Source organism: Neopelma chrysocephalum, unplaced genomic scaffold (assembly GCF_003984885.1).
Source record: "Neopelma chrysocephalum unplaced genomic scaffold, ASM398488v2 Primary Assembly neopelma1_104, whole genome shotgun sequence".
Taxonomy (NCBI): domain Eukaryota; kingdom Metazoa; phylum Chordata; class Aves; order Passeriformes; family Pipridae; genus Neopelma; species Neopelma chrysocephalum.
Window position 1 is genome coordinate 952,859 of NW_020897768.1, and position 26,823 is coordinate 979,681.

The window sequence follows — 26,823 nt, forward strand, 5'->3', positions numbered from 1 at the left end:
GTTTTAGCATTAGATATATTTTGTCCTTGTTTTTCCTTAATTTTTATCCATTTAAGATCTTTTTATGATTAAGTAGAGAACATGATTTATAGACATTTTAAAATGTATTTTTGATTCATTAAAAAGACAAGCCAGAAGTTCACTCTTACTTCTGCCACTTTAGCTGCTGTGATGTTTCCTTCATATGGGCATCCCAGCGCACACGACACATACCTATAACAGAAAGAACACACAATGGTACTTCTGCTTTATATGTATATATCTACCAAATGCATGTATTCATCCATGTGACATTTAAAAATGGGTTAAATATAATTTTTAATATTTAAGACAGTCAATGCAGAACAAAGATTTGAATAAAAAGTTAAAATTACATCAGAAGAAAATAGCAGGTCTGTCAGTTTTCCTTTTAAATCACAGCATGGAGATTTATAGCTTTATTTATGCCCAATGTATGTCACAGGGTGTAAAGGACTGGCAACGAAGCCAAGTTAATGATGCTGCAGGAGACTTCATTTTTCTTGGTATTTCCTTATGAAGTTGCAAGAGCCAGCTCAAGCTTTGCCTTGCCTAGCCCACAGAAGGTATTCAGAGGAATACCTTCTTCCTTGTACTAGCTACTCGGATCAGAGAAAGCAACACATGACACAAACAACTTTTAACAACCCCACCATCTCATAAGTCATCAGAACTGTGGTGAATGAGGTAGTTTCCACCCTCTATCTCTTTATTGGCATCTCTGTCCCATTGCCCCAGAAGAATTATAGCTCCATTGCAAACTGTAATTTAGGTAGGCCTTGGGATAAGAAGAAACTGAGAAGCCAAACCATGTCCCTCTGCAGCTATTGGCTCCATAAAGCACAGAAATTGAAAGCCACAACCAAACTTCCATTGTTCAGCCCTAATGCTCTTTTAGCATAGGATTTGGTTTAAATTTCCTCTTTTTAATGACAATTAAGAGCCATGAAATTCTAATTAAACTTCTAATTATTTATCTTAAATTTATTAGGAATACAATTAAACTAACCAGAAACAGCCAGTCAAAATCAAAAGTGTGACTCTAAAAATATTTACAACAGGTTCAGAGGCAGGCAGAGTCCCAGTGGGAGGTTGCTCAATTGCTTTAAAGAAGAACAAGAGCCTTCATCGATCTCCTGTCATTCCCTTTTGCTCAACACTGAAGGATTTAATGTAAAATTATACACTGTATAATGCAAAAGGGATTGAACAGATGCCAGTTTGTATGTAGTCAAGGTTTGCAGGGTGAAGGATGTATTGTTTCTTTGCAGTTGAAGGAGGAAGTGGTTGATAGAATGTGAAATTAGGATCAGTAACGGGCAAAAACAAATTGTGAAAAAAGTCCATATTTTAATGCATAGAACATATTACATCCCTTATATGAAAGTATGATCTTGGCACACTAGAAATAGCAGCAAGAGTGAAACAAACCTTGAATCTAAACAGAACTTGATTAGCCCTGACAAAGAAATGGAAATTAATTTTGTTTCCATGAAAGTGGTTGGGTCCATTACATCTTGCTCATAATTTTAGTCCAGATGCCTACTAGGCATGATTTCGATTATCAGTATGTCATTATGAAAACCAGTTTTTTTGAAACTTGCCACAGAATTCATTAGATATCAGCCCCAATTATAGTTGCCATTGTTTAAATTTCAAAATTATGAATTTTCTTATCTACAATAAAGTCAAAAAAGTAACTACTGTAAACAGTTAAACACTGCCCCAATTTTCAGTGACACATAACTCAAAAGCAATTCAGGATAATTTCCTTATTTTTTTTTATGCATACAAAGTTTTTCAAATTAAACTAAGCATGAAAAATTTCAGACCCAAAGGATTGCTTTTTACATAATACTACAGTGCCTAGAGCTAGTGAATACATACACTTACTGAAATTATTTTCAAAATTAGTCACACCACTTTTTTATGAAATTATCAAGAACAGTGCTAAATACTAAGTAAATGCAAAACATACAGTACATATGTGCACATTCCCTTTACTTACATATATCTTTACAGGTTTCTAACGGCTACATATGTCAGATCAAGAAGACATGCATTTGGTAGTGATAATGTGGCATGAATGACATCTGGAATGGAGTAGGGCAAACAAAAGCAAAAGCAGACCAAAAGGTATCTAGAGAACAAGGGAATACTCCCTGTGGTTCACACCAGCGAGCAGATTGCCTGAGCTCACATAATTCAGCTGGGCCTGCTGGGGTATGAAAGTATGTGGTGACCTGAGGAATCTGCCTACTACAATACACAAATCTGTTTGAGATTATGAACTCTCCGCATACTTACACCATTGTGACTAGACTTACATTTTAAACAAGGAAAATATGATAGATATATCTGGGCATCTGATATTCAATATTAAACTGGAGAAAATAAGGATCACTGAAAGAATTTGACAGGAAAAGAACTTCCTATCAGAGAGAAAACAAAGTCCTGTGGACAGTGAAAGAGCAGTTTTTCAGTAAAGTTCATCAAGAATGATCTTGGAAGCATTTTATCTCACATTTTCATTTAATGAATTGGAATAAAAAGTAGAAATGTGGTGATAACATTAAATTTTTTGGCACTGTCAATAAAAAACAAACAAACAAAAGCACTGAGATTCCACTGAGAATGGACAGGAGCAATAGAAAAGGGACTCAGTTGATGGCAATGACAAAGAAAATGAAATGCTCAAAATGAGGAATGTGCTCCAGACATATATCAGGATATTCATTTTTAATAGAGGACATAAAATATAAATTCCTTTTGACAAGATCTTGCTGTATTCTTATTGGAAATAAGAGATAAAATTTGAGCCATCGTAGAAAAGTTCATACAAGTTGGGGCATATGCAGGCAAGGGCTGAGTAAAACTAGGGATACAGAGAGCCTAGCATACCAAAAGAGAAAATACCCGTCTGTGTGAAAGAGGGAAGATAATCATATGTCTGGTCTGAGTATTTGCCAAGACATCTACAGTGAAGGCAGTGCTGAGTGGGATGCTTTGTAATTGCATTTGTGTGGTTCCAAATTAATAAGCAAGAGTGTGAGGAAATAAGTTTCACGAGGGAGGTAGATCTGTTATGTACAGATATGTTTGGCTGCTACATTTTTTTTTCAGTATGAAATAACCCATAAGGCATCAAAACCACAAGAGAATACAACCAAAGCAAAGCCCCAGGACCTCCACCCACACGCTTCCAAAATGGGAGACAACTTTGAAGAACATGCTGAAGAACTGCTTAGAAAGAAGAAAATTACCAAAACAGAGCCATGGAGAGAAACAGACAATAAAAATTTAAAGAACAGTCTGGTCAACTGCAGCAAACACTACTGACAAGTCAATAAGAATGAGGAAAGACTACTGTTTCCGAGATCTTGTCATCAGGGAGTTTGGTGAGAGTTGTTGCAGTTGCAAGCAAGGAACAGAAGCCAAAGTGTAGGAGGGAATCACAGAAGAGGGTCCCCAGACGGTAATTATAAACAGCGCCTTCAATGAGTTTAGGAATAAAGAAGAGATAGGCGATGAGATACGATATGAAGAACCAAGTAGGGTCAAAGGTGCAAGTTTTAAGAGGCAAATGCTTGCTTATATTGCAAGTGGAAAAGAGCCAGAGGACAGCGAGACGTTAAGAAAGAGAATAAGGGAGGGAAGAAATAGGAGGAAGAATAGAACATGGGGTCACTGGGGCAAGTGGAAGGGGTACAGGAAAAGTAGACAAGAAACTTCTGCTCTGACAGTGGAGGAGAAAGGATCAGGGGAGGGGAGAGAGAAGAGTGTGACAGAAGGAAAAGGATACTGTATCTATTTTTCTTAGGAGAAAAAGCAAGATTCTACATGAAGAAAAGCAGCAGAGGAAAAAAAGAAGAGTTTGAGCAATAAGTTGCAGAGGCAACTGGGATTTAATTTGGGAATTCAATTAAGTTGGAAAATACAGCTGTTTTCTAAAAAGATAGCAGGACTGAAAGAAAAAAATACAGTGTAATGAAAAAGACTATCCTAATCTCAGGATATTCACCAGAGACGCTCCACAGTATGAGAGCAGAAGCAAACTGGGAGTTCACAAAGCAGATTCTGCAATGGAAGTGTTTAATTCTAAGTATGTGCTTAAATCTCTGCCGAATCAAGGCCAGATGTAGCTTAACTACATCTTCAGCATGCCATCAAGAAAAGAGCCCATTAAACCAGTGGTGGAAAGAAGGACCTGCAAGCAAACATATCTATACAGCTGCTTTAGAAACACATGGGTATATGATGTTTTGCTCACTCAGGTTTTGTGAAATCAGAACTTCTCCCTTTAATAAAAAGTGATAAAAAGAAGTTTTCTACTTGTTTCACCTGGCAGAGTTTACCCAGTCTCTTGCCTGTTCTACAGATTTCACTGCAGGTGAAGATCATTTGGTCTTCTACCGAATTGTTTTCTATGCATATAAAAATAAAAAAATAGACAACTTTACGGCATAATATTTTGCACAAAAATGCTGAACAGCCTCTGGGGATGAAGAGAGAGAAGGAAGAGAGTTTTCAATTTCTTCCAGTAAGCCGAAACCAAATTGCAATGTTCCAGAAATGGTATAGACAGTATAAGGTCTCCACAACCAAGGTCACTAGGAATGGTGATAATCACCACACCAGCCCAATGCCTGTGAAGAGAAGAACATAGAACCTTGAACAGGGTAAATGAGCAAACTTTTCTTAACCAAAGGGTGTTAAAAGGAAAATGAATCCAAGCAGAAACTGAACTCCACGTTGTAATCAGCCCTTTGTCAGCTTGTTTCAGCAAGAGTTCCAGAGCCAGATCCACAGCTGCTACCACAGCTGGAAGCATGGAGCCTCCTGAGAAGCCAGTTGCAGACTCAGATGCTGCTGTTTCCTGTTTATTATTATAGTGTAAGTTTGCATATAATTTACCATGTTCACTGCAGATGTATTTATTTTTATTGGATGTTTGTGCTAAAATGTATATGCATCTCATTTGGTGAATTCATAATATCGTGGTTGATATATTCTGTCTCTTTGCAAAGCAAGCCATTAGTTGAAAACAGGCAATCCTTACAAGGAAGAGAAGAGAGCAACTAGAAACAGAGTCTCCAAGCCAAGCCCAAAATGTGTAAATTTTTTTTCCCACATTTGACTTTAAAAAGAAAAAAAAAAAGGAAATAACCTCTCCATGTATTTAGTACCCAGTTACAAGTAATATATACGCTATTCACAGTGAATACTATAGTAAAAAATATTTGTTACTATTTTTAGAATGCCCAGAAAACACTGTTAAATTGTGAACTATGTTCTAGAAAATAACTACTTCTCTAAAAACATAACCAAACAGCTACAATAATGAAGGGCCACTTTACCATTTGATTTCTTAATAACTATCTCAAGTTATCCATGGAGTAATACATAACATACTAGCAAAGATATTGTATTGTAACCTCATAATTTCATACTAACATTTCAAGTCTGACTTATTCCCTTTAAGAAGAAACAGGCAAGAAATTTATCCCTCCTTTTTTCTCTTTTTTAAAACAGCTTTTCTAGCCCAGTAATAATATTTTCTCTCTGCAGGTACAAAACAGGTAAAAGTTGATATAGCGTTATTCCTAAACCTCTCCCTTTACATAGTGCAATCATCCAGTATGATAGAGTTAGTACAATGGCTCCAACAACACAGTACAGAGAAATGTACCAACTCCCCACATCCCAGCAATCTCTGCCTTCATAAACTTCTCCAAGGGACTGTGACCAGCTGGCTTAATACTGTGTAACCCTGTAGGTTTGTTTACCATTCACATACTAAAATGTGTTGCTTCCAAGTCTATTAAATGTTCATCTACATTTTGTTGTTCCCATAACCTCAAATATAGGCTCACTTACAGTGACACGAAGGTGTTTAATTGGTTTTACTATCTAGAGAAGGGATAATGGGCATAAATCATCCTATTATCAATATAACTGTGACTGTGCTAAACTACACAGTGTAGTCTTAAAAATGGGCATTTTAAAGCAATGTGAAAAAACGTGTATTCCAGCCTTAAGTAGTCCAGAATACCAGCAAACACAAGTTCAAAGTTTCTGTCTGTATTCGTAAAACACACACTGCTTTGAATTGTATTGATTTTTGCAAAACTGAATTATTGGAGTTTATGTTAAGGTACTTCTAATTACGTATAAAAATACAGTCTTGTAAGGCCATATAAATATCTTTACTGAAGTTATTTAGGATGAACTGTAACAAAAGAAAACAAAACATTGTTGAACTGAATTATAAAGATCAGATGGTCTTGATAATCAGAAGTTTTAGACAATTAACATTTCTTTATAAACAAAACAGACGTCATTATTAGTTTCTGAAATTGCTTGTTATAAAGTATATTGAAATAGAAATAATGTGTTCTTCCACATTTTTTTTGCAAATAAATCACCAAGGAATTACATATGTTGTAACCTGTAAGCTTCATTATAGCATAATATAAAAGGTAATAATAGTAATATTGCACACAATAGTTTGTTTGGCATCTGTTTGTCACAGAAAAACATATTGCTATATTTCAAGTATATCAACCAGTATTTGAATTCTATACAAACACAGGTGTAAGCCAAAAATTGATACATTTCAAAATGTTTTTATGTACTGTGAACTTCACCATTCACAAAGACATAGGGCATAAACAACGGAATTACACACACCAGTTCAGAATTCACGTGTGATTACATAGGCTTTCACGAAGCAGCAGCTTTGTAAGGAAATGCTTCTAGAGTTATTTTGCAGCTATCACTTGCATCTGTTTTCACACTGAGTCTCTAAACATTTGCACAAATGGCCTTAGAAGAGCTATTCACATGAAAAATTTTCAGGTCTGGGACATAAATACAGCTTTTAGTTGCCAATCATGGAGAAGTGTTCTTTTAGTAGAGGAAAAAAAATATTACAACCTTTAAGGCTTATATCCCCTGTTCATTTTTATTAGGACTAAGACAGTTCTATACAGAACTGAATGTTTCAGAGGGAGATAGTTTGATTTTATTTCATTGTCACAGGACACAAAGTAGGTTGTGAGGTACCATTCGTTGAAAAGGAGGAAATGCAAGTCCTTACTTCCTTACTGTTTTATTGTACCAATTTCAATTAATTCCTGTGTCTTTTAAAATTTTGGAATACATTAACTTGGAAGAATCTAGTTTAATCAGAATTTACTTGACATTTTCTTCATATGTACATTAATGATATATTTAACTTAAAAGATAAACCAAGTGACTACTTGCAATTACCATTTGCCACCAATGTTTATCAATCCTGGCTGTTTGACTTAATTTTTAACCACAGTAACTTGTGATATTTTTAATAGTATCTGAATTATGCATTAAAAGATGCAAATTTAAAACCAGCACTATTTTGTGTTACTTCACATGCAAGACATGCATAGCAGTAATTTGGTGACCCCACAGTTCATAACTGATTTGGCTCAGGGGCTTCACAGAATGTGTCCAAGATGTTAATGTAAAGTTTTTATGCGTGTACAAAAAAATAAAAATAAAACCCCCTTTATGATGCTAATAATATGCTAACTTCTAAGACCATACGCAACATTTCAACTCTTCATAAACATTTGAACTAATTTAGTAAACATTTCAAAAACTGTGGACTGTGCTACAGATTTTAAATGTGACAGCTGACAGCATAAATTTTCTGGATGATGATGGAGTCAATGTTAGTGCAGCTGTAGTAACAGTAAGACATGCAAAAGCCTAAAGTTTAGTTTCAACTGCTTCAGTGCATTTTTCATAAGATTCAAGGATTGCCAATGATTTATGCTCACTGCATAAATTTTAAATTGCCAGTAAAAATAGGGAATAAAATTTGAACCTCTCAAAATTATTTTTGGAAGTATTTTTCAACTGCACAAATAAGGAGTTAGGGCAAGGCACTAAATTATCCATTTCCTGCAAATAAATAACACTTTAAACAATAATAGTGTTTTAGAAAGGAAACAATCTCTGTATTGAAATGAATACAAACACAATTTATGCATATTAATATTTTTATTACTTAAGTAATTCTATAAAAATATGTAGCCTACAAAATTTATATTAGAAGGCAAAATGCATAGTCCTGGGAGCTTGCTTGAGGAAAGGCTGCAGGTTTTGGCCATGGTTCTTTAGATTAGCCAGTCTCTAAAAGGGTGATTAAAACCAAAGTCCATAGAGTACAAATCTTTGTCCTTAAAGTCCACAGCTTCATTTTGTGTTACCTTGCAGCACAAAGCCTATTTCTTCTATCTGTTGTAATTTACACAAATTAAAAGGTCCTAGTCCTCAGCCTATGCACAGGCTGGGATTCATCTGTTCTTACTTCTGATATCAAAGATAATCATCTACAGCCTATGCCATCTATAGAATGACCAGCATTGGATAGGACCTAAGCTCCTTTAGTCAAAAGGATGGATCATCCAGAGAGTGTTTCGTCTTATCCTAAGGCAAGTACTTTAAAAAGCACATACAGTGAACCACAGCCTGAAGGCTGCCTAATTCGGTATAGGTACTACAGGAAGATTTAGGATGACAAGCTCAGGCTTGTGTGGTCATGCTCAGATCTGCCTCATGTTACATCAGTAGTTGTAAACAATATATAACTACTTACAGTAAATAGAAGCCATATAACAAAATAAAACCTGAAACTAACCTTCTTGCAATTAAATAACAACCAGTCAAACCATTAGCACCTATTCAAAATACTGAATGTCAAGAACAACTTGCCACAAAGCCTTGACTGTCTCAGCATTTAGAGAATTTTGCATGGAATGGGATACCAAAATCCCATTTATTTTATCTGTCACTAAAAGCAGCTTCTTTAGCAACAGCTAAATATGGGATTGTAGATCATAGGCCTTATTAGTTAATTTGTTTTTGATTGCTTTATTTCCAGGAAAAAGTCACCTTGGTTGCACTGAATATTTCTGTGAAATCTCATTTTAAGTTTTTACTTTCTGATTATCTTTTCACACCTTTTTTCATTGAGGAAAAGAAGCCCAGTGTTTTACCTCATTAAATACAATGTAAAACTTCAGAAGTCTTCTAGATGTACTGCAATTTTTGGGAGGTAATGAACTACTTTCTCTCAAGTACTAATGAAATCCCTATAGTAGTGCAAGCTTTTGTTGGCTGTTACTACCAGAGAAGATCATAGTTTAGTTTTCTAGACTTAAGTTGGAAATGACAGTCTGCTCCATAATCTCTCTCCTCACAAGCAGCTGAAATGTTGTAAACAGATTTACTCACTTCCTGGATTTGCCATTCAAAATTGATGCTTCTTCTTTATGTGTATTTTCTCATTTTTTAACTAATTAAAAGTTTTAAGTTCACCTTCTAGAGCTCTGTTCAACTGCTGAGAGATCTACTATTAAAAAAAGAAAGTCCTTCTGAATTCTGTATTTCTATATTCAATCTTCTGCTATTTTTTTATCAGAATTCTACTCAACAAAAGACAGTACAGTGGAGCTTAAAAGAAAGTAGTGAAGTAGATGGACACTAACCAATCCCTTTTTATTATTATTCCTGAGCAATCATTTTGTCTCAATGTGTCCCGGGGATTCCCGTAACTCTGCAACCCATGAAGAGTGCACCTGAATGAGTATGAACAGGCAGGGACAAGAATCAATACTTGGTAATTATTCTCTTGAAAACATATCAGTCTAGACTCTGATCCATAGCAATATTTTATTCCTCATTAATTATTATTTTGCCTCCTCAAAATCTCCCTGGGAGGAATTTTTTAAAAGAGTACTCAAAGTCCAAATGTATGGTATTAACCAGTTCTCTTTTATCTTCTAACTTATTACCATGTTCAAAACATTCTTTTCATATTTTCATATACTGAAATTCATGTTCAATGTATACTCAGAATTATCTCAGTTAGAGTTTTTTGTTATGAAATAAGGCTCCATATTCTGAAATTTAGATTCTCAGCAGGTTTTTAGCAGATTGGCTACTTTATTATTGAATTATAATAGATCCCCTGGGAAAAATACCAGCAGTTCTCTCCTAAACTTTTTGTTTTGTTGAAGTGTAGCATTAGTCCATCACCTTATCTCCTGATGCCTAAATCTCTAATTTTCACTGGATAAAGTAATTCTCAAGCTAATATCATGTGATGAAGATACATGTAACATTCACATAAATGTAGCTTCTCTTCAATATACTTATCCTCCTATTTAGGTTCTTTACTTGGGTATAATCCCATAAATTTAATGATTCTGTCAATGGTTCTTACTTCTGAATGATTCACTTTTCTTAGACATGTAAGCCTAAGGAATAAAGTTATAGCTGGAGTGCACTTTACATAATTTTCATTCACAACTTTGATCGCTTTGCAGTCTATGTGATACTAAGCAGTTCACAGTTGAAGTGTTCAGTAACACACTGCACCTTGCGTGACAGACTCAATAAAATTGTTCTGCATGTACTGTATGAAATTTGCCTTACATTTGCACATTGAAGTGAAATTACAGATCTTTGTACTGGATGCACAAAGTAAGCGCTTTTTAAAAAATAGCCCAATTGCATTTTTCCTGAGTTCAATTATCTCATTTCTCTTCATCTCTGTACTGCTGTTTTTCTGTTTGCTTAACTACTTAGCTCTTGACACTCCTCTCTTTGTATCTCCTTGCTTTGTTTTCCTTCTTTTTGTTATTATTCTAATTTATTTTGTGTGTGTGTGTGTCCTCCTTCTGTTTGACCATTTTTGACCTCCTACTTCTTTCTCTCTCTCTCTTTTTTTTCTTTTTTTTTTTTCCTGTGTAAAGAAAAATAAAAGCCACACGATTCATCAGACAGTGGACAATAAATGTTTGGGAATGTTGTAGAAGCCTATCATGGGAACAGTTACTTCCATCACATCAGTGTATCAGTGCCAGAATAATTGCTTCTGGCATGTTACGAATGCCTAAGACATATAATCCATGGGAAAAAAACAGTACCAGGTTGCTACTTTTTCCAACATGTGAAAACTAGTGCACAGAAAACCAATTAACATTTTAAGCTGAAAATCAACCTACGGTACAGCACAGGGGCTTCTTCATCCCCTGCAATTTCCATCTTACGGACCAGTTCCAAAGTCCCTTTGTTGACAGCCATAGTTATCCAAAAACTTCTACAATGCATAGGCTTCGAGGATTCCATGGATATTTGATTGCCTCTACTGTGCTACATGGTTGAATTTTATTAGTTAAATACAGGAATATGAAAGAGAAAAATCTCTTGACATGCCTAGACATCTGAGAAAACCAGAAAACAGAAGTTCAGTGTAAAAATGTTCACAAATGCCTAAGGTTTGTTGCTACACACACATTGTGTTTTCTGAATTGACTACCTATTCCCTTATCCACACCTGTTTGGGACCTAAAATTCAGACATTCCTGTAGGGAACATGTTTTAGGGATGCTGCATGAGGCACCCTGGGAGATGTAGTCCCAAATGTACTCCAATACACATGGGCAGTAGCGAATTCCATGGTGGTTGGTTAAGAGAATCACATGTTGTTTTAAAGTGCATATAAAAGATGCTGTTCGCTTCCAATAAATGGATTTGGTTGTTGGGACTCCAACCAACTGGGTCATGTGGGTTTATTTATTTATTATATTAATAAAGCCACACATTCCTGGGTTTAATCCTCCCAGAGAACTCAAATTGCTAGTTATGTTCTCAGCTCAGAGTTTAGTTTTGGAAAAATGTGGCAAACAGTAGTGGCAGAGAGCTTTTAAACAACAGACCTCTTACAAAAGAAGTTACTCAGGCAGGCAAACTTACTACTTGGCAGATTAGCAGCTAGGAAGAGTATTTAAACTCTAGTACAAGTTATTTTTTCTTAATACAGTGAACGTCCTTGCTGCTTTATTCAGTGATTTTCCATGTGAAACATAATCAGGCTAAGGAAAAGAACCCATGCGTTTATGAGCTATCCTTGGTTGGCTCTGTGTGAGAAAATCATAGAATCATAGAACGGTCTGGCTTGGAAAGGACCTTAAAGATCATCTAGTTCCAACCCCACTGTCATGGACAGGGACACCTTCCACTACACCAGGTTGCTCAAAGCCCCATCCAACCCGGCCTTTAACACTGCCAAGGATGGGACATCCACAACTTCACTGGGCAACTTGTTCCAGTGCCTCACCACCCTCACAGTAAACAATTTAATCCTAATATCGAATATAAACCTACTCTCTTTCAGTTTGAAACCTTTCCTCCTTGTCCTGTCACTACAGTTCCTGACAAAGAGTCCCTCTCTGGCTTCCCCGCAGGCCCCCTTCCAAAACTGGAAGGCTGCTATGAGGTCTTCATGCAACCTTCTCCAGGCTGAGCAGCCCCAAGTTTCTCAGCCTGTCTTCATAGGAGAGCTGCTCCAGTCCCCTTATCAACTCTGTGGCCACTCTCTGGACTGTTCCAACAGTTCCATGTCCTTCTTATGTTGGGGGAACCAGAACTGTACACAATATTTCAGGTTGGGTCTCACTAGAGTGGAATAAAGAGGCAGAATCATCTCCCTCAGCCTTCTGGCCACTCTTCTTTTAATGCAGACCAGGGTAAAGATAGGGCTGTGAGTGCACGCTGCTGGCTCACACAGAGTTTTTTGTCAAACCCCAAATCCTTGGGTTGGACAAGAAGATCTCTAAAGGTCCCTCTCCCAATCTAAACCATACTGTTACTCTGTGATTCTCTGTGGGTGAGGTATAACTAGAAGTTAGATCTCCCTTTCTCAAGACAAATGCCCAAACAACTATGCTGTTGTGAAAAAAGGATGCAGTAGCGTTACCCCATCACCATTTCTGGAGCAGAGAGATCCCAGTATTTATTCCCAGTCAGGTTTTCAAGCACTTAGTCTCTAAGATATCTACCTCTATCTATTTTCACATCCAGGTATTTTTTGAACATGACGTAGTTTGCATTACTAGTAATCCTCAAGGAATCTCACTGTTGAGTTTCTCCTTGAACCTTTGTACGCCCTTCCATATTCAGAAGGATCTTTGCAAATAATCTTAAGTAAGTCGTTCTGTGTGATGCAAAAGAAAATGGAAATGAAAAACAAATACTGTTCAAGAGTAAGTACCATTCAGGATTATTTTAAGTTTAAAAGAAAGTACTTCAGAGAAAAAAAAAATACCAGACAATTCTAGACTTTTATGTGCTGGAAACTCCAAAAACTTCAATACCAGGGTTTTCAGAATAACTTATATACAGAATAATTTTTTTCTTAGGAGTAATTTTGTTTTCTCACTTTTACACCTTGATGCTACAGTGTATGAAGTGATATATTATGAATGCTACAATAAAATAAATGCATGTAGGGTATTTTTTTAAGGTGCAGGCAGGTGTTATGAATTCTCAACAACATAAAATAAATTTTATTATGTCATTTGTGATGATAAAAATAAATTTGTATAATAAAATAGGTATCTTATAAACACAATTTTTTTTTCAATTTCCAGAGAAAAGTAGTCACCATTACTAGTTAAAAATGCGTAAATTACTAAATATATTCAATCTTGAAAAAAAAATCACAGTAAAGACTATTATTACAAGTCATTTAAAATGTAAAAATTTGGTCGCATACTTTTCTACTGATACCAAACCCCCTGTAACAGTAACTCCAATTATTCTGTATTACTTTAGAATCTTTATATTTACCCACGCACTGGAATATTCATATTCCTTGCAGATTTAGCAACTTCTTCAAACTTTTCTATGCTTTCTTCAATTGAACAATTAATATTCATTTTGCTAAAAGATTCAGATGCTGCGCCAAATACTGAGACTTCTGTAGCTCCTGCTGCAATCTAAAAAATACATTTCAATAAAACAGCATCATAACACTATATTAAGATATTAGATCAAGCATTTAATTCTGTACAACACTCCAGAATTTTAAAGTACATTAAGTATATCATCCATAACTAAAATATAAGTTTAATTCAAATTTTTTTAAGCTATCACATACGGACAGATTGAATCAAATTTTGAGTTCATTCACTACAGCTATTTCCTTCCTCTTCTCAGCAATTAGGTAAACATGTTTTTAAACTGATAAATGATAAAGGTAATAAGATGCAGGAAATCGCATGAACCAACTATAAAAATAACAATTATTGATACTTATATTTATTTTTCCGAAAAGGGAAAGATCATATATCAACTCTGAAATATCCATCCCCTGCACAATGTCTGTTCCTCCTGAATGCCAGGAAGTCATTCCCATGCTTGGGAAAGCTCTCTGTGGGCATGTGCCTAGAAGCAGCAACAATAACTAATAGTGATTTCTTTGTTAGAGCCAGCTCTAGGATCAAGGGCTCCACTGGTCTTGGTGTCACAATTGCTATGGATAATATGGAAAATGTGTATGTGAGAGCCTGCTGAGAAAGCCTCAGAGCAAACACCAGTCTAGAAAATGTGTAAATGTGGTGATTTAACTCAAGGGGCAATTAGCCTGAGCTTGTACTGAGTAAATCAACTCAACTGATTGAGTAAATCAAATCAACTGAAAGACAAATGATAGGAGAAGAAAATATTTAAGCTTAGGAGAAAAGTTAATTAATTAATTCTCATTCTCCAGTGTGAATAATACTCTTGTTCCATGGAAAGGGATGAAGATTTTCCCTGTAGTCATTGCTTCTGCAGGATAAGGTCTAAGCTTCAACAACTCTTACAGGGACAAATATTCTTTCAAACAGAGGGGGAAAAATATCATCAAGAAAGAATGCAGGAATCACCTACAACTATTTCTTAATTGTTTTCCTTTCATTATATCACCAAATACAGCATCGAGATATACTGTATACATATATAGCACAATTAATTCTACTCATACAAGCTACCATTGAGACAAAGTCATGGCACTATAAGCTGACTATTGATAGCTAAGTTGACTATGCACAGGATTCTGTTTTAACAGAGATTTCATATACAGTATAGGAACTGAATGATAGACTACAACACAAATATCCATCAAGCAGTATACTTTCCAAATACGGTTTGTCCTATATCAGGACAGAAGCACAGAAGTATTAAGAATTTTCAGAAAACAAAAAAGCGCAAAGATTTTACTATCAATGTTTTAACACTGAACTGCTCTATTTTCATACTTCCAAACACTTCCAGTCTATAATTTTGAGTATTTATTTTGTATGAACTGAAACAATTTAAACTTTCAAACCCTACCAAAATGAAATGCAGAATTTCTATAAAGCATTTTCATATCCTCATTCTTCTTCAGTACTTTCTAATAAGAAGATACTCTTCAGAAACTTTTCTAGGGCAAACTTTTCATGTCAAAGAAGAAGGAACTGTCTTACTTTTTATATACAAACATCATTTAAAGGAACTTAAAAAGACTGATCATCACTTCCATCAAAATATACATACATAGAGCGTAATATCACTCTGTAAATTTGCTGATTTTTCATAATGAAAACTGAGACTTTTCAATTAGCTTATTTCTAAGATTAAATAGCTAGTTTATGGTACTGAACTGAATATCTATGAAGGCACTTACAGCAGAATGAAAACCTTGAAGATTTGGTGTGAGAACGGGATACTGGACTCCAGGATGCCGCTCAATGCCCCTCATTACTTCTTTGTGATCTGCCATCTAAAATATATAAATAATTTGTATTGATCAGCAGTCATTTTCTGATTTTATACAGCTAAACAGAAAGTGGCCTAGACTGTGGGTTTCCCTTCATTACTTTTACAGTACATACAAAAAGTCTAACAAAAAAGAGGTTAAATTGATGTTGTACAAGTACTCCTTATTTGATTTCTTAACTTTTGAGCATTTGAGTTGCAATCTTTTCAGATCTCTATGATTATAGAATCGGAGCTATGATTTCTTTTTGTGTGTATCTGTAAAAATATAATTTGCATCACAAATTGACAGACTTGTGATCATGCTGTTCATCAGCTGTTATAGCAACTTTAACCTTACCTCACTGGACTAAACACATGGAATTAACAGAATAACTGACATTTAAACAACATCCAGATCTTGGGAACTTCAGCACTCTGATAAATGCAACTTCACAATGTTAAGCATAACTGAACTTCAAATACTCAAACTGTAATCAGCATATTTGAAAAGACTAAACACAAGTCTATCCTTAAAAAAATATAGCAAAATCCAACTGTCTGCATAGTGTAGCATTTTAATATACTTAGAAGTTTCTTTCTAAAGAAGAAAATAGTTCTTTACTATGGCAAAGATCAGAGCATTACTTTATTCAAGGATTTGTTTTCCTTAGTCTCCCCTCACAAAAGAAACTCTGCCTTTTTAAGACACTTTTACATTTTTCTCATTCACACTCAAGATTAAACATACTACGTGTACTAATCAAGATGAATGAAAGACTTATTGATGTAATACAAAACAGGTTATTTAGATAAGCACATTTTCTTGAAAGAAGTGGATGGAAAATGAATATTTTTCAATTCCTGAAATTTCATTCCTGAAAACAACGCAGTTAATAAAACATATCCCTCTTATTTCGTGTCTTAAAGATTTTGAGTTTTAAAAAATGAATAGTGTTTAGTTTTTAAATCAGCTCTCATAAAAGCAAATCTCTCGAGAAAACAATATTAAAATGGATTTCTGATTCTTTCCACACTGGTGAAAAGTCATTTGAGAAGTACCATATGAAAAGATATATGAACTACAAAGTTTTCATTACGTCTTACTTTCAGCAGATGCCTTATTGATAGCTATGCAGTACCACAATTCTAAATACATTATATTAAATTACACCACATTATTAACTGAGAATACTACTGGCAACCTGGAATCTTCCTGTCACTGGCTTCCTACTCTGAAAATTAATGGATTAAAAATATCAGAAAAATGCATGTATGCCTCCTCAAATGTAATCCCAACGTATCTATAAGGAAGTGGATAGGAAAAGTGTCTAATAGCCAGACACAACTAATTTCTCATCAGGAAACAAGTGATAGCACAAGGCAACTTTTTCTAACTGCTTCTACTTAAACTAAATCAGTCTGATAACCTCACAAAAAAACCTTTGTTAACACATTAATTTTTTAAGAACAATTTTTCCTTAATTTAATATAAATAGTATCTACATTTCTCAGGACAAGGAGAATATTTGAAACCAAATGATTCATTAAATGGCAAACGCTGGAACTAAATCCACACTTCACAATTATAGCCTGACTTAAAATACACTAGAAAACCAAAATGACACTTTTTCAACCAGTATAAACCTGCCAGATCCAAAAAATATTATATGTATTAAATGGTCCCATTACTATTTTTCCTGTAAGTAAAATCCCATCTTTACACATATTTCACATTACAAGATTTTAAATTGTAATAAAATATTTCTTTTCCAAATTTCTTTTAAAATAAGCTTCCTAATGGTAGGTATTTATAATTTTTGGCCGTTTAGGTTATAGGTGTGGGATCCTGTTTTACATGGCACCTTGCTACTGTGGAACTTTTTCTTCTAGCTTTTTTCAGTAAAAAAATCTCTGCCAAGAACAACAGCGGATTGGAAACCATAAAAAAACTTTAAAATACTAAAAAAAGAAGTGAATGAGTGATCTAAACATAACCGTGAATTCTATTCCCATGACCCATGAAAAAAAAAAGGAGCAAAGAAAAGACAAAGTCAAGACTGCATTCTCTATCAATGCAATATAATATTATTTTTTAAATTAAAAAACATTTTAAGCACAAATTAAGCCATTAAAACAAAAGATAAGAAGGGATTGATCATTTTTTTTCCAAAACTGACAAACTCATGCTAAATTTAGTACTTCTAATGGCTCACAGGAAAAGGAAATAATTAAACAAGAAAGGAAGAAATACACCTTTGCTTTAGACTTTCTCTTCTAATGTTTAAAAACCTACATAATTCTTTGTTGCAGTTACTGCTGAAGTTTGATGGCATTTGGAAAATCTTAACTTGGTCACTTTTAACAGACGCAATATCATAGCCCCTGCATTCATGCCAAAAAAATTCTGCATTGTCACTCTTCCCCTTTCCTATTATCCTTCCTCTAGACTATTCCCTGGTGATCCCGAAAACACTGAAATAAATCAAAGGTATTTCTCAGAGTGCTGTACAGTTTGCTTTGCCAACTCATGGATAAGCATGACCATACTATGTTTTTCTCAGATAAAAGCTGTAAAATACAGTTCAGGCCCTGGATGTACTCTCAGTTTAAAATATAAAACTTTATATATATGTTCACAGATGTGCAACAAACATTGTTAAAAATTGAAGTATTTTCTCAAATTAATTAGTTTCATGTTTTCATTTGTAAATAACTTGGAATCCTCACTAAATATAAAGCATTCAAATGCTTCTCTGCAAACAAGTGTGTAATTTCACGAAAAATAGTTTAAATTATATAGACAAGTATTTCCTTACTTATATAGACTTACTTCCTTACTTGCAGGGAATAATTAATTTGCACAAACAGGACCTACATAGTATACTTCAGGACTAAGCCCAAATTTGCAATGTTAAATCTTACATAAAAAACTGGCACTCCTAATGCCAGTTTAGTTTTGCTGCTGGTTTCAGAAAAGCCAGTGTTTCTGCTAAATTGTACCAAACATAAAAATTTTGGACCAATATTGAGCAAATTATTATGATTCATCAAAACTCAGTGTGGCTGCTGATAGAGTGCTAGAACTGCAAAATAAGTAGCATGCCTAGCTACTAGTCCATATAAAAAGTCCCAAATTTAGAATCGGCCAAACACATTTCCAAATGTGGAAAATTACATTTCATTTAGGGAAAAAGAAAATAAGGTATGCTACTTTCCTTTCTTACATCAGTGATTATTAGTTTTAGAAGAATAGAAAAGAAGTAGTAACATTAAATTATATTAATGATTTGTCATCATCCTAAATATCTAGTTACAACTGAATGTCACATAAATGGAATGGCATTTAAATTGAAATAGTTCTGAATGGAGATGATTTTACATACCTGAGGCACCCATTTGGATGAAACAAAACTGGTCACTTCTACTACAGGCAGGCCTGTTTTGGAAAGCCGGTTGATTAACTCAATTTTTATATCAGTTGGGACTATCACCTACAGACATGGAGAAATACTTTAGTAAAATATTTCATATGATAAGAAACTTTTGTAAGTGAAATGTTCTCAGTACATAATCAACACTTTTTTTTTTTAAACAAACTCCACTCACACATTTTATCATAACTCTACTGTTTCCTGACAGTAGGAAACTTCTGCAGAAGGAAGGCACTAGGTGGTATACACAATCCTACTCCATTTTCTGTCCATCACAAAAGAGACACTTCTGTGTAACCGGTTATAGGTCTGGCCTTTAAAAAAGTTATTTGTTACTAACCAAATACTAATCTAGCAAAGAAGTAGCAAAGGAAATAGTAACAATTCAACCAGAGAAAAATGTGAGGAAAAAGCTCCACAGCTGAGGCAGAGTAATTCTATTCTGTTAATACTATTAACATGTTTATATTAATAATATTATGAATGAATAATATTTATATTTAATATTACTAACATAATACTACTAACGTGTTTGATATCAGTAACAATTATATATGTCAGCTTATCCTCCTGTTTGTGGAAAGAGATGACTGTTTTGATACATGTACCCTACAGTCTCTTTCAATCTTCTTTCTTGCTTCCCTACCACTCTTCAGGCAAATAATATTATCAGAAGAGTAATACTTTTTCCCCATGTCTGTTTAGCAGGAAGCATGATTAAACCCATTTTAATCTTCTATATTAGCACTTGGAGCACAAACATATTACAAAGACAGATAGTGTTTCATGGTGTTTACCAAGTACATCATGACAGAATGCTATTCACTGACAAATTCCAGAAAAATAAATGGCAGTTAAGTAACAGAAAGACTAGTTAGCCAAGTATAGAAAGAAACTGTATGATTTAAAAGCTGGCTAAGTAGGAATACACTTTTATTCTAATACAGAAAACAGTTATCAATATGTAAAGAAATAGATATATTTAATAATACAAAAGGAAAGAATCTTAATTAGCAGGATGTACATGATCTACACAATGAAAATAACGCTAATGTCTATGTCAAAGTATTTAAAAAAAAAAAAAGAGTAAAGTTACCTTTTCATTTTGTAATCCATCCCTTGGCCCAACTTCTACAATCTTTATGTACTCAGGAAGTCCAGATGCTTGAGGTTCCTGAAATAAAAATCAATACTGAAACACAAAACAATGGAGGTCACCAAGATCACACATACAGCTTGTACTTGTCCTCTCATATGATTCTGGGTATAAAGTCGTATTGTCAACAGGAAGTTTGCTCAGGGCATTTAAAAATCTGTGAGAACATGTTCCACACCTTGATTTAGGGAATAAAAGTCAAAAGTAGAAGTTAGCTGCGTGAATGCTCCCCTGCTCCTTTGAGACCACAAATGCTTACTATAAAAATGTATATAGAACCATAAATGAACATTATGTTTTACAGTGAAAAATATTCTCATTTCAAAAATCTTCACAATGAACAATCTAATCCTCCAAACTTCTAACTGAATGTTCTCAGTTTAACTGAATAGCTCTGTAAATATTTGCAAGACTAGGCTATAAATCTGAAAAGAACATAGCAGTCAAGAAATGTTGAAGAGATTATTAATGAAAGATGAAAGTTACTCCTCTGAGGATGAAGTTTTTAAAAAAGGATTTAAAGGAGAGCAAGGAAGGCCTCCGGTAGATAAGAAGAATCTTCCAGGTGTAAGGGCAGCTCTGGAAAAGCAGGAAGCTGATGGGGACAGGAGGGAAGGAAAGCAGCAGTAAGGTCAAAGGGCTAAGGAGAGCATGGGGAACTGGAGGGGGAGGAAGAAGAAATGAGAGTAGAAAAGCAGATGAAGGGAAATGAAACTTCTTTTTTTAATATTTAGCTGCTCTGTTATTGAGTCAAGTTGACAGGTGTGGCAGTTAATGTAAACTGGGTCTTTAAATCCTGAAACAGTTCAGAACAGTTGGTTGGATTGACCCCCAAAAGCTGTGTGTCTTTAAAAATATATCTCATGTTCAACTTGTGGCACTCTTCCTGTGCTCAGAGGAGTGGACAGGAGGGACACAGGCAGCCTTGCCAGGAGATCTGGAGATGCCCTGTTTTCTATATTGTATTGAATACAGAAGCCAGACCAGTTCTCCATTCCAGTGTTCTGAAAGCATGAGCTGGGATTAACATGAGCTACCTGTGGGTAGCTGCTCCACTCAACCCACCACCTCTCCCAGGAGTTTAACACCACTGGAAGGATAACACTGTCAGCACACGGGGACAGCTCATACCTGTGGGAGTCGCAGCTCCCCCAAACCAAAGTCACTCCATAAATACAGCCACTAATCTCACACCATCCCCAAACAACAGAAAAATCCGTATTTCATCCCTCCCTGGCTAGTATCATCAGGATTGTTTCAACCAAACAGCTGCTAATTTCTCCTCACAGTAATGAAAAATGAGCATTCCTATGAGCACCTTTGGTTTCTCCCCACGTTCTTGGTGCCTGAGGGTAGTTCTATGCAGGACTCACCAAAATACTATAAACATATTTCAGAGCATTTACTGTGTATTTATCTGAGCCCAGTAAAAGAATGGGAAACAGCTGTATAGTATCTATTTGATCACATGGAACATCTGGTAAGTTGAAACTCTGTCAGGCTGTGCTAAGCCCACACTCGCTGACAGTATAAACCTACTTAAATGTGAAGGTAAAACCTTCACATCTGCTGCATATTGTTTCTCTTAAGTTATTTTCACAAATATGGCACCGCCTCAGCACTGTGGGCATAAATCTGGGATATTTCATGATTACCAGATCCTTCTTATTGCAAGACAAATGCCACAGCTGTGCTATGAGTAAACTTGTGACTGGAAAACGAAGAGGGAGCTAAAGCAGATTATGCGAACCAAAGCTTAATTTAGAGCACAAAAAATGTCCATAAAACTTCAATGGTAAAAATGTTCAATTTTTAGGCCAAATCTTGTAAATCTGACTCTGTTCCTATGGCAACACTTTTGTTGAAATCAAAGAGCTGTACCTGTCTTTACAGAACAGTTCACACAGTTACAGCATGTGCAGTAGCCTTTCACACAGCCGTTCAAGTGATACCTGCAGCCCATGGATTTTGAATGGGACAGAAGCTTGGAAGGGACATTGCAGAAAGACATTCAAGTATTGGGTTTTATTTTCCACCTGTGATATTACAGACATACAATTTCTTTGAGCCATAGTCCAGGCCTCTCAGCCCCTGATTTTCTCCACAGCCATCCTGTCCACTAGTCAGTCCCAACTTGAATTCACTGTTCTTGAACACGACATTGAGAACCGCATATGGGATGACTCCCACAAGGGCCACATAGTGGAAACTCAAGGCAGTACTATAGACAAATCCATACACTCTTCAAACTAATGAAATGACAGCTTAGAATAAAACTCAGAAACAAACTGGACACTATAAGAGTATGTGTACCATCTTCTGCTAAAATTACTCTAACATTTTTCTATTCTCTGCCACAGAGTTGAATCAGAGGAGTAAAGAGTACCTCTTCACCTGAATCTCACCTGTCCTATGAATGAGTACTTAGTAACTAGCTGTTGGGACATTCTTCCAAAACAGAAATATGTACTTGGTAATGCTGTTGGCAACAAAAAGGAAACTACTTTCTGGGAAGTCTTCTGATCACAGTGTCACACTTGCAGAATATTTGCACATCACTTAAATCACATCTGAAGATATCACCTGAGCCACGAGTCCCATTCTGTGCCAGGCTCAATGCCATCTGCATTCATTAGTCAAGCTGCAAATGCACAGAACACACTGAAGTCTTTAAGAACTTGGGCAGAGTTTACACCCTTCTCTGTTTACTATCCAGATGGTATTAGACCTTAACCAGCACTTGGGTTTCATGAATTGAAGAACGGAGTTCACCAAACTCTAACTGGGGCATTTCAATTGTGCACCATGCCCTCGGGTAAGAGGAAGAATTTTCAGAACCAACAATGAGACAAACTTAGAGAATTTCAATACCTTCGAGTATGGCATTAAATGGTCTACAGATAATAAATAGAAAATATAAATAGAAATAAACAGGAAAATGAAAAACAGTTTTTATTATTTAAGAGAATCGAAAAAAGGTGAACTTTGCAGAAATACACATGTACTTACATTAAACACTAACCATGTCAGGTATATAATTTTGTTTCAGGAAAAATATTTACTAAATTGAACTATATGAAGTATTTTTATGTAATAAAACATAAAAAGTAGTTACAGCAAATACTTAGGCGTTACTGCTTATTGAATAATACAGTATCTCTGTTAAAAAGTAATGACTACCAAAGTATCATGTTTTAAGTATCAAAAAGGAAATAGTGGACATAAAAGACTAAGAGCCTGGAAAATTTGTTTTTCCATGTATCAAGCCTTGCCAAGGGAGAACAAAAAGCATATAAAACCACAAAAAAATTGCCTCCCTCAGAACAGAATGCAGCCAAAGACTATTTTTTTAAAAATAGGAAAAGCAAAACCAAACCATTCAGCTTGAGACATCGAATGCCAAATTTCTGTATGGAAACATTCTCCTTCAGCTATAAATAGCTGAAAATTCAAGTTTATTATAGAAAATCCTAATAACTCTTAATTAGAGCAGTATAATCTAGTTAATATAACCATAAATGTAATTAAATTAAATAAACACACTTTTTTAAGCTGTGCCACTGCTTCACTACTTCTAGTAAAGGTGCTGAGGTTCCTTCAGCCTTCTGATTTTTATTCCATGAAGCTCATTCACATGGACAAAAATAGCACTGGTAAATATTACCCAGAGCTGCTCAAAAGTAACTGAAAGGACGCAAAAGTAAGGGAGAAGAATCTGGAGGTTCAGGCATTTTCAGTCTTTCTAACCAAAGATGAAGCTCTGCTTCCCTTTTCCACAAGGTGGTGGTCTGGCACAGAGGACAACTGAACAAAGGTAGGTCCATCTTGCACAAGGAAGAATTATTCAGGACAGCAGTTTTAAACAAGGATCAGCAGGGAGGTGGCATCATAACTCCATATGTATATCTGCAACGACATGGACAAATGCCCAAAAGCCAGGAGAAGGTTCTGAGATAATAATATGACTGCTGGAAGGAGAACAAAGACAAGAGTGGTCAATATTCTGAACACACAGATGTCTCTAAACTTTACAATACATAGAGGAAATAAACAGGAAGAAATTAAAATCTTAGTACATAATCAAATAATGATTGAAGTGGTACTACAGAGACTTGTTTATATAGTTCACACTATTGGAAGGCAGAAATAAAACCTATTAATTCCTAAGTTAACTAGGGAGAAAATGGAGAAGATTCACCTGTGAGATATAAATACTATATACAGATATTCAGAAAACAGTGGGCACACCTAGTGAATATTCCTCAGTAAAGATAAGCTGCATATTTATCCTGGAACTTCTGTTGCATGCTGCTAACATGACTGGGAGAACAGTAGCCAGGAATGGACCACGACTAGAAAAACCCTCATCAACACTTGAGAATCTTTCATCAAGTAAATTTTTCTTATGATATCACTGCATATGCATGACCTGAATGGCAACACAGACATACCACAAACAAAGCAGTTGCGAGTGCTTTAGACAACAGGACCAAATTTCAAATTCCAAAATACAAAATTCCATTGACATACTAGATGTATTCCAATAAAAACAATATGTAAGAAACACTTGTGACTATCTATATCTGATGCTGACTACTCAAAAGAATTTTTGCATGTTGTGCTTTACATGTCCTATCACATTTCTCCGTTTAATAATTTTGATCCCCCCAAGAAAAGATTCTTGCAAAACTGAGCTAGAATGTACCTGGCTAAACAGCTCTATAAAAAAAGGACTGGGAAATTAGCAAACTGAAAATAAGTAAATAACACCATGCTCCCAAGAAAAAAAAAATGAAATTGCAAATCTGATCCTAACCTATAAACTGAAATGTCATAGATAAAATAGTAGCCTGGCACTTAATGAGTATAAATACTGTGTCTAGTTTTGGACTTCCTACTTCAAAAAATAATTCAATCAAACAGAGATGGTCCATGGAAGGGCAAAATATTAAACGCAATTAATCATTAATGCAATAAATCATTACAGAATAAAATTAGCTCAATGCAGAGTTAACTTATCTGGAATAAACCAAATAATTTTTGAGGTCAGACCAGTTGACCTCTGGAGATCATCTAGTTCAAGCACCAGTGCTCAGAGCAGGGTCAACTGAAACAGGTTATGCAGAACCATGTTCAGCTGGGTTGTGAGTATCTCCAAGGATGGAGATTTCTGGGCAGCCTGTTCCAGTGTTGACATCCTCACAGAAAAACACTTTTCTGATCTTTCAGTGGAATTTATTGTACTTCAGACTGTGTCCATTGTCTTTGTCCTGTTAGTGGCTTTGTCTTCTTTATTCACCCTACTAGGTATGTGTACATATTGATAAGATCCCCCGACCCTTCTTTTCTCCAGTATAAACACTCTCAGCTCCCCAAACATCTTTTCATATGGCAGATGCTCCCACCTGCTCATCATCTTCATGGGATGCCCTCTGCTGGATCTGATCAAGTATGTTTTTGACTTGTTTACTGGGGATTAAATCTATAGGTATTACTTCAGTCCACCTTTTAAAATTTAATTTGTGCTTACAACTTTTATTAGAGGGTTTGTGTGAGCTCATGAAAGAGTAGTGATTTACCTATATCAGAAGATTATCTGAACTGACTGAGAATTCACTGTAGGGATTTCTACGCTAAAGTAACAGCCCTAACATTTCTATTGTAATTTCCATTAATTATTAAATTCTAATCTGCTAGCACACTTCTTAAATTGTTGCAGGGCTCTTCACAATGAAAGTCATTCATATGAAAACAAAAGAAAGATGATTTTACACAGAAGGGAATTCATCTAAACTATAAATGCTTATGCTGCTGGAGTGGCCAGTTGTTTGATCTAGTCCTGTTTACAAGGAGGACTTTAATGGTAAAGGTAAAAGTCATAAAGTACTAATATATAATAGTATAATAATATAATATACTAATAATAAATAATAAGAAAACCCTCTTTTATTTAGAAAATAGAAATTAAGATTTTTAAAAAAAGAATTCTGTCAAGTGAGCAGTATTCTGGTGAACTGGCAGTTCAAAAGGTAACAAATGACATTAATAAGGAATCCTCCAGAAGTGGAAAAAAAATGTTGTTGTGTTAAGAATAATATTCTTAAACAAAACTAGAACATTCAAGTCACACTCAACTACACTACTGATGGACATAGCTATAAATTATAAAAAGCAAAGTACCATCTATATAACACTGTTCCTTTTGAAAATCCTTTATAAAAGGTCTTCCAAAGCTACAGAAGACAGGGTTTAAGAGTGGTATTCAGCTCCAGGTTAAGAAACCTCAGCTCATTCCTGATGTCTAAACATTTGTACCTGGAGTCATTCTGGATGACTTCAGAGTTCTGGCCTCCAAGTGCTGCTCAGAAAAGGCCATGAGTCCCACTTCACCCATTTACTGTAGGTCTCATTTCAAATCTATCAAGATGTCTACACACTGCAGGGCATCCTAAATGGCACTAGACACATCTGTTCATCAGCTGAACTGAGCTCCTAAACAGTTCCCCCCATGCAAGTGTATGAAGGCTTGATAGATATCTAAATTCTCATTGCAGCTGAAGAAACTTCATTTAATACAGCTGATGGAGACAAAGAGTAATTCAT

The 26,823-nt window shown here is 35.3% G+C and overlaps 1 protein-coding gene across 4 annotated transcripts in view; it reads right to left on the reverse strand.

The window, feature by feature from the left end:
* Nucleotides 1-26,823, reverse strand: part of HMGCLL1 (3-hydroxymethyl-3-methylglutaryl-CoA lyase like 1) — a 69,384-nt gene that overhangs the window by 27,812 nt on the left and 14,749 nt on the right. For all 4 annotated transcript variants that reach the window (XM_027696028.1, XM_027696027.1, XM_027696030.1 and 1 more), the window contains exons 2-6: nucleotides 20,161-20,238; nucleotides 19,017-19,124; nucleotides 15,560-15,655; nucleotides 13,699-13,847; nucleotides 150-213 (exon numbers count right to left, since the gene is read on the reverse strand). In XM_027696028.1, the coding sequence (XP_027551829.1) occupies nucleotides 150-213; nucleotides 13,699-13,847; nucleotides 15,560-15,655; nucleotides 19,017-19,124; nucleotides 20,161-20,238 (495 nt within the window). The remainder of the gene's footprint in view (nucleotides 1-149; nucleotides 214-13,698; nucleotides 13,848-15,559; nucleotides 15,656-19,016; nucleotides 19,125-20,160; nucleotides 20,239-26,823) is intronic.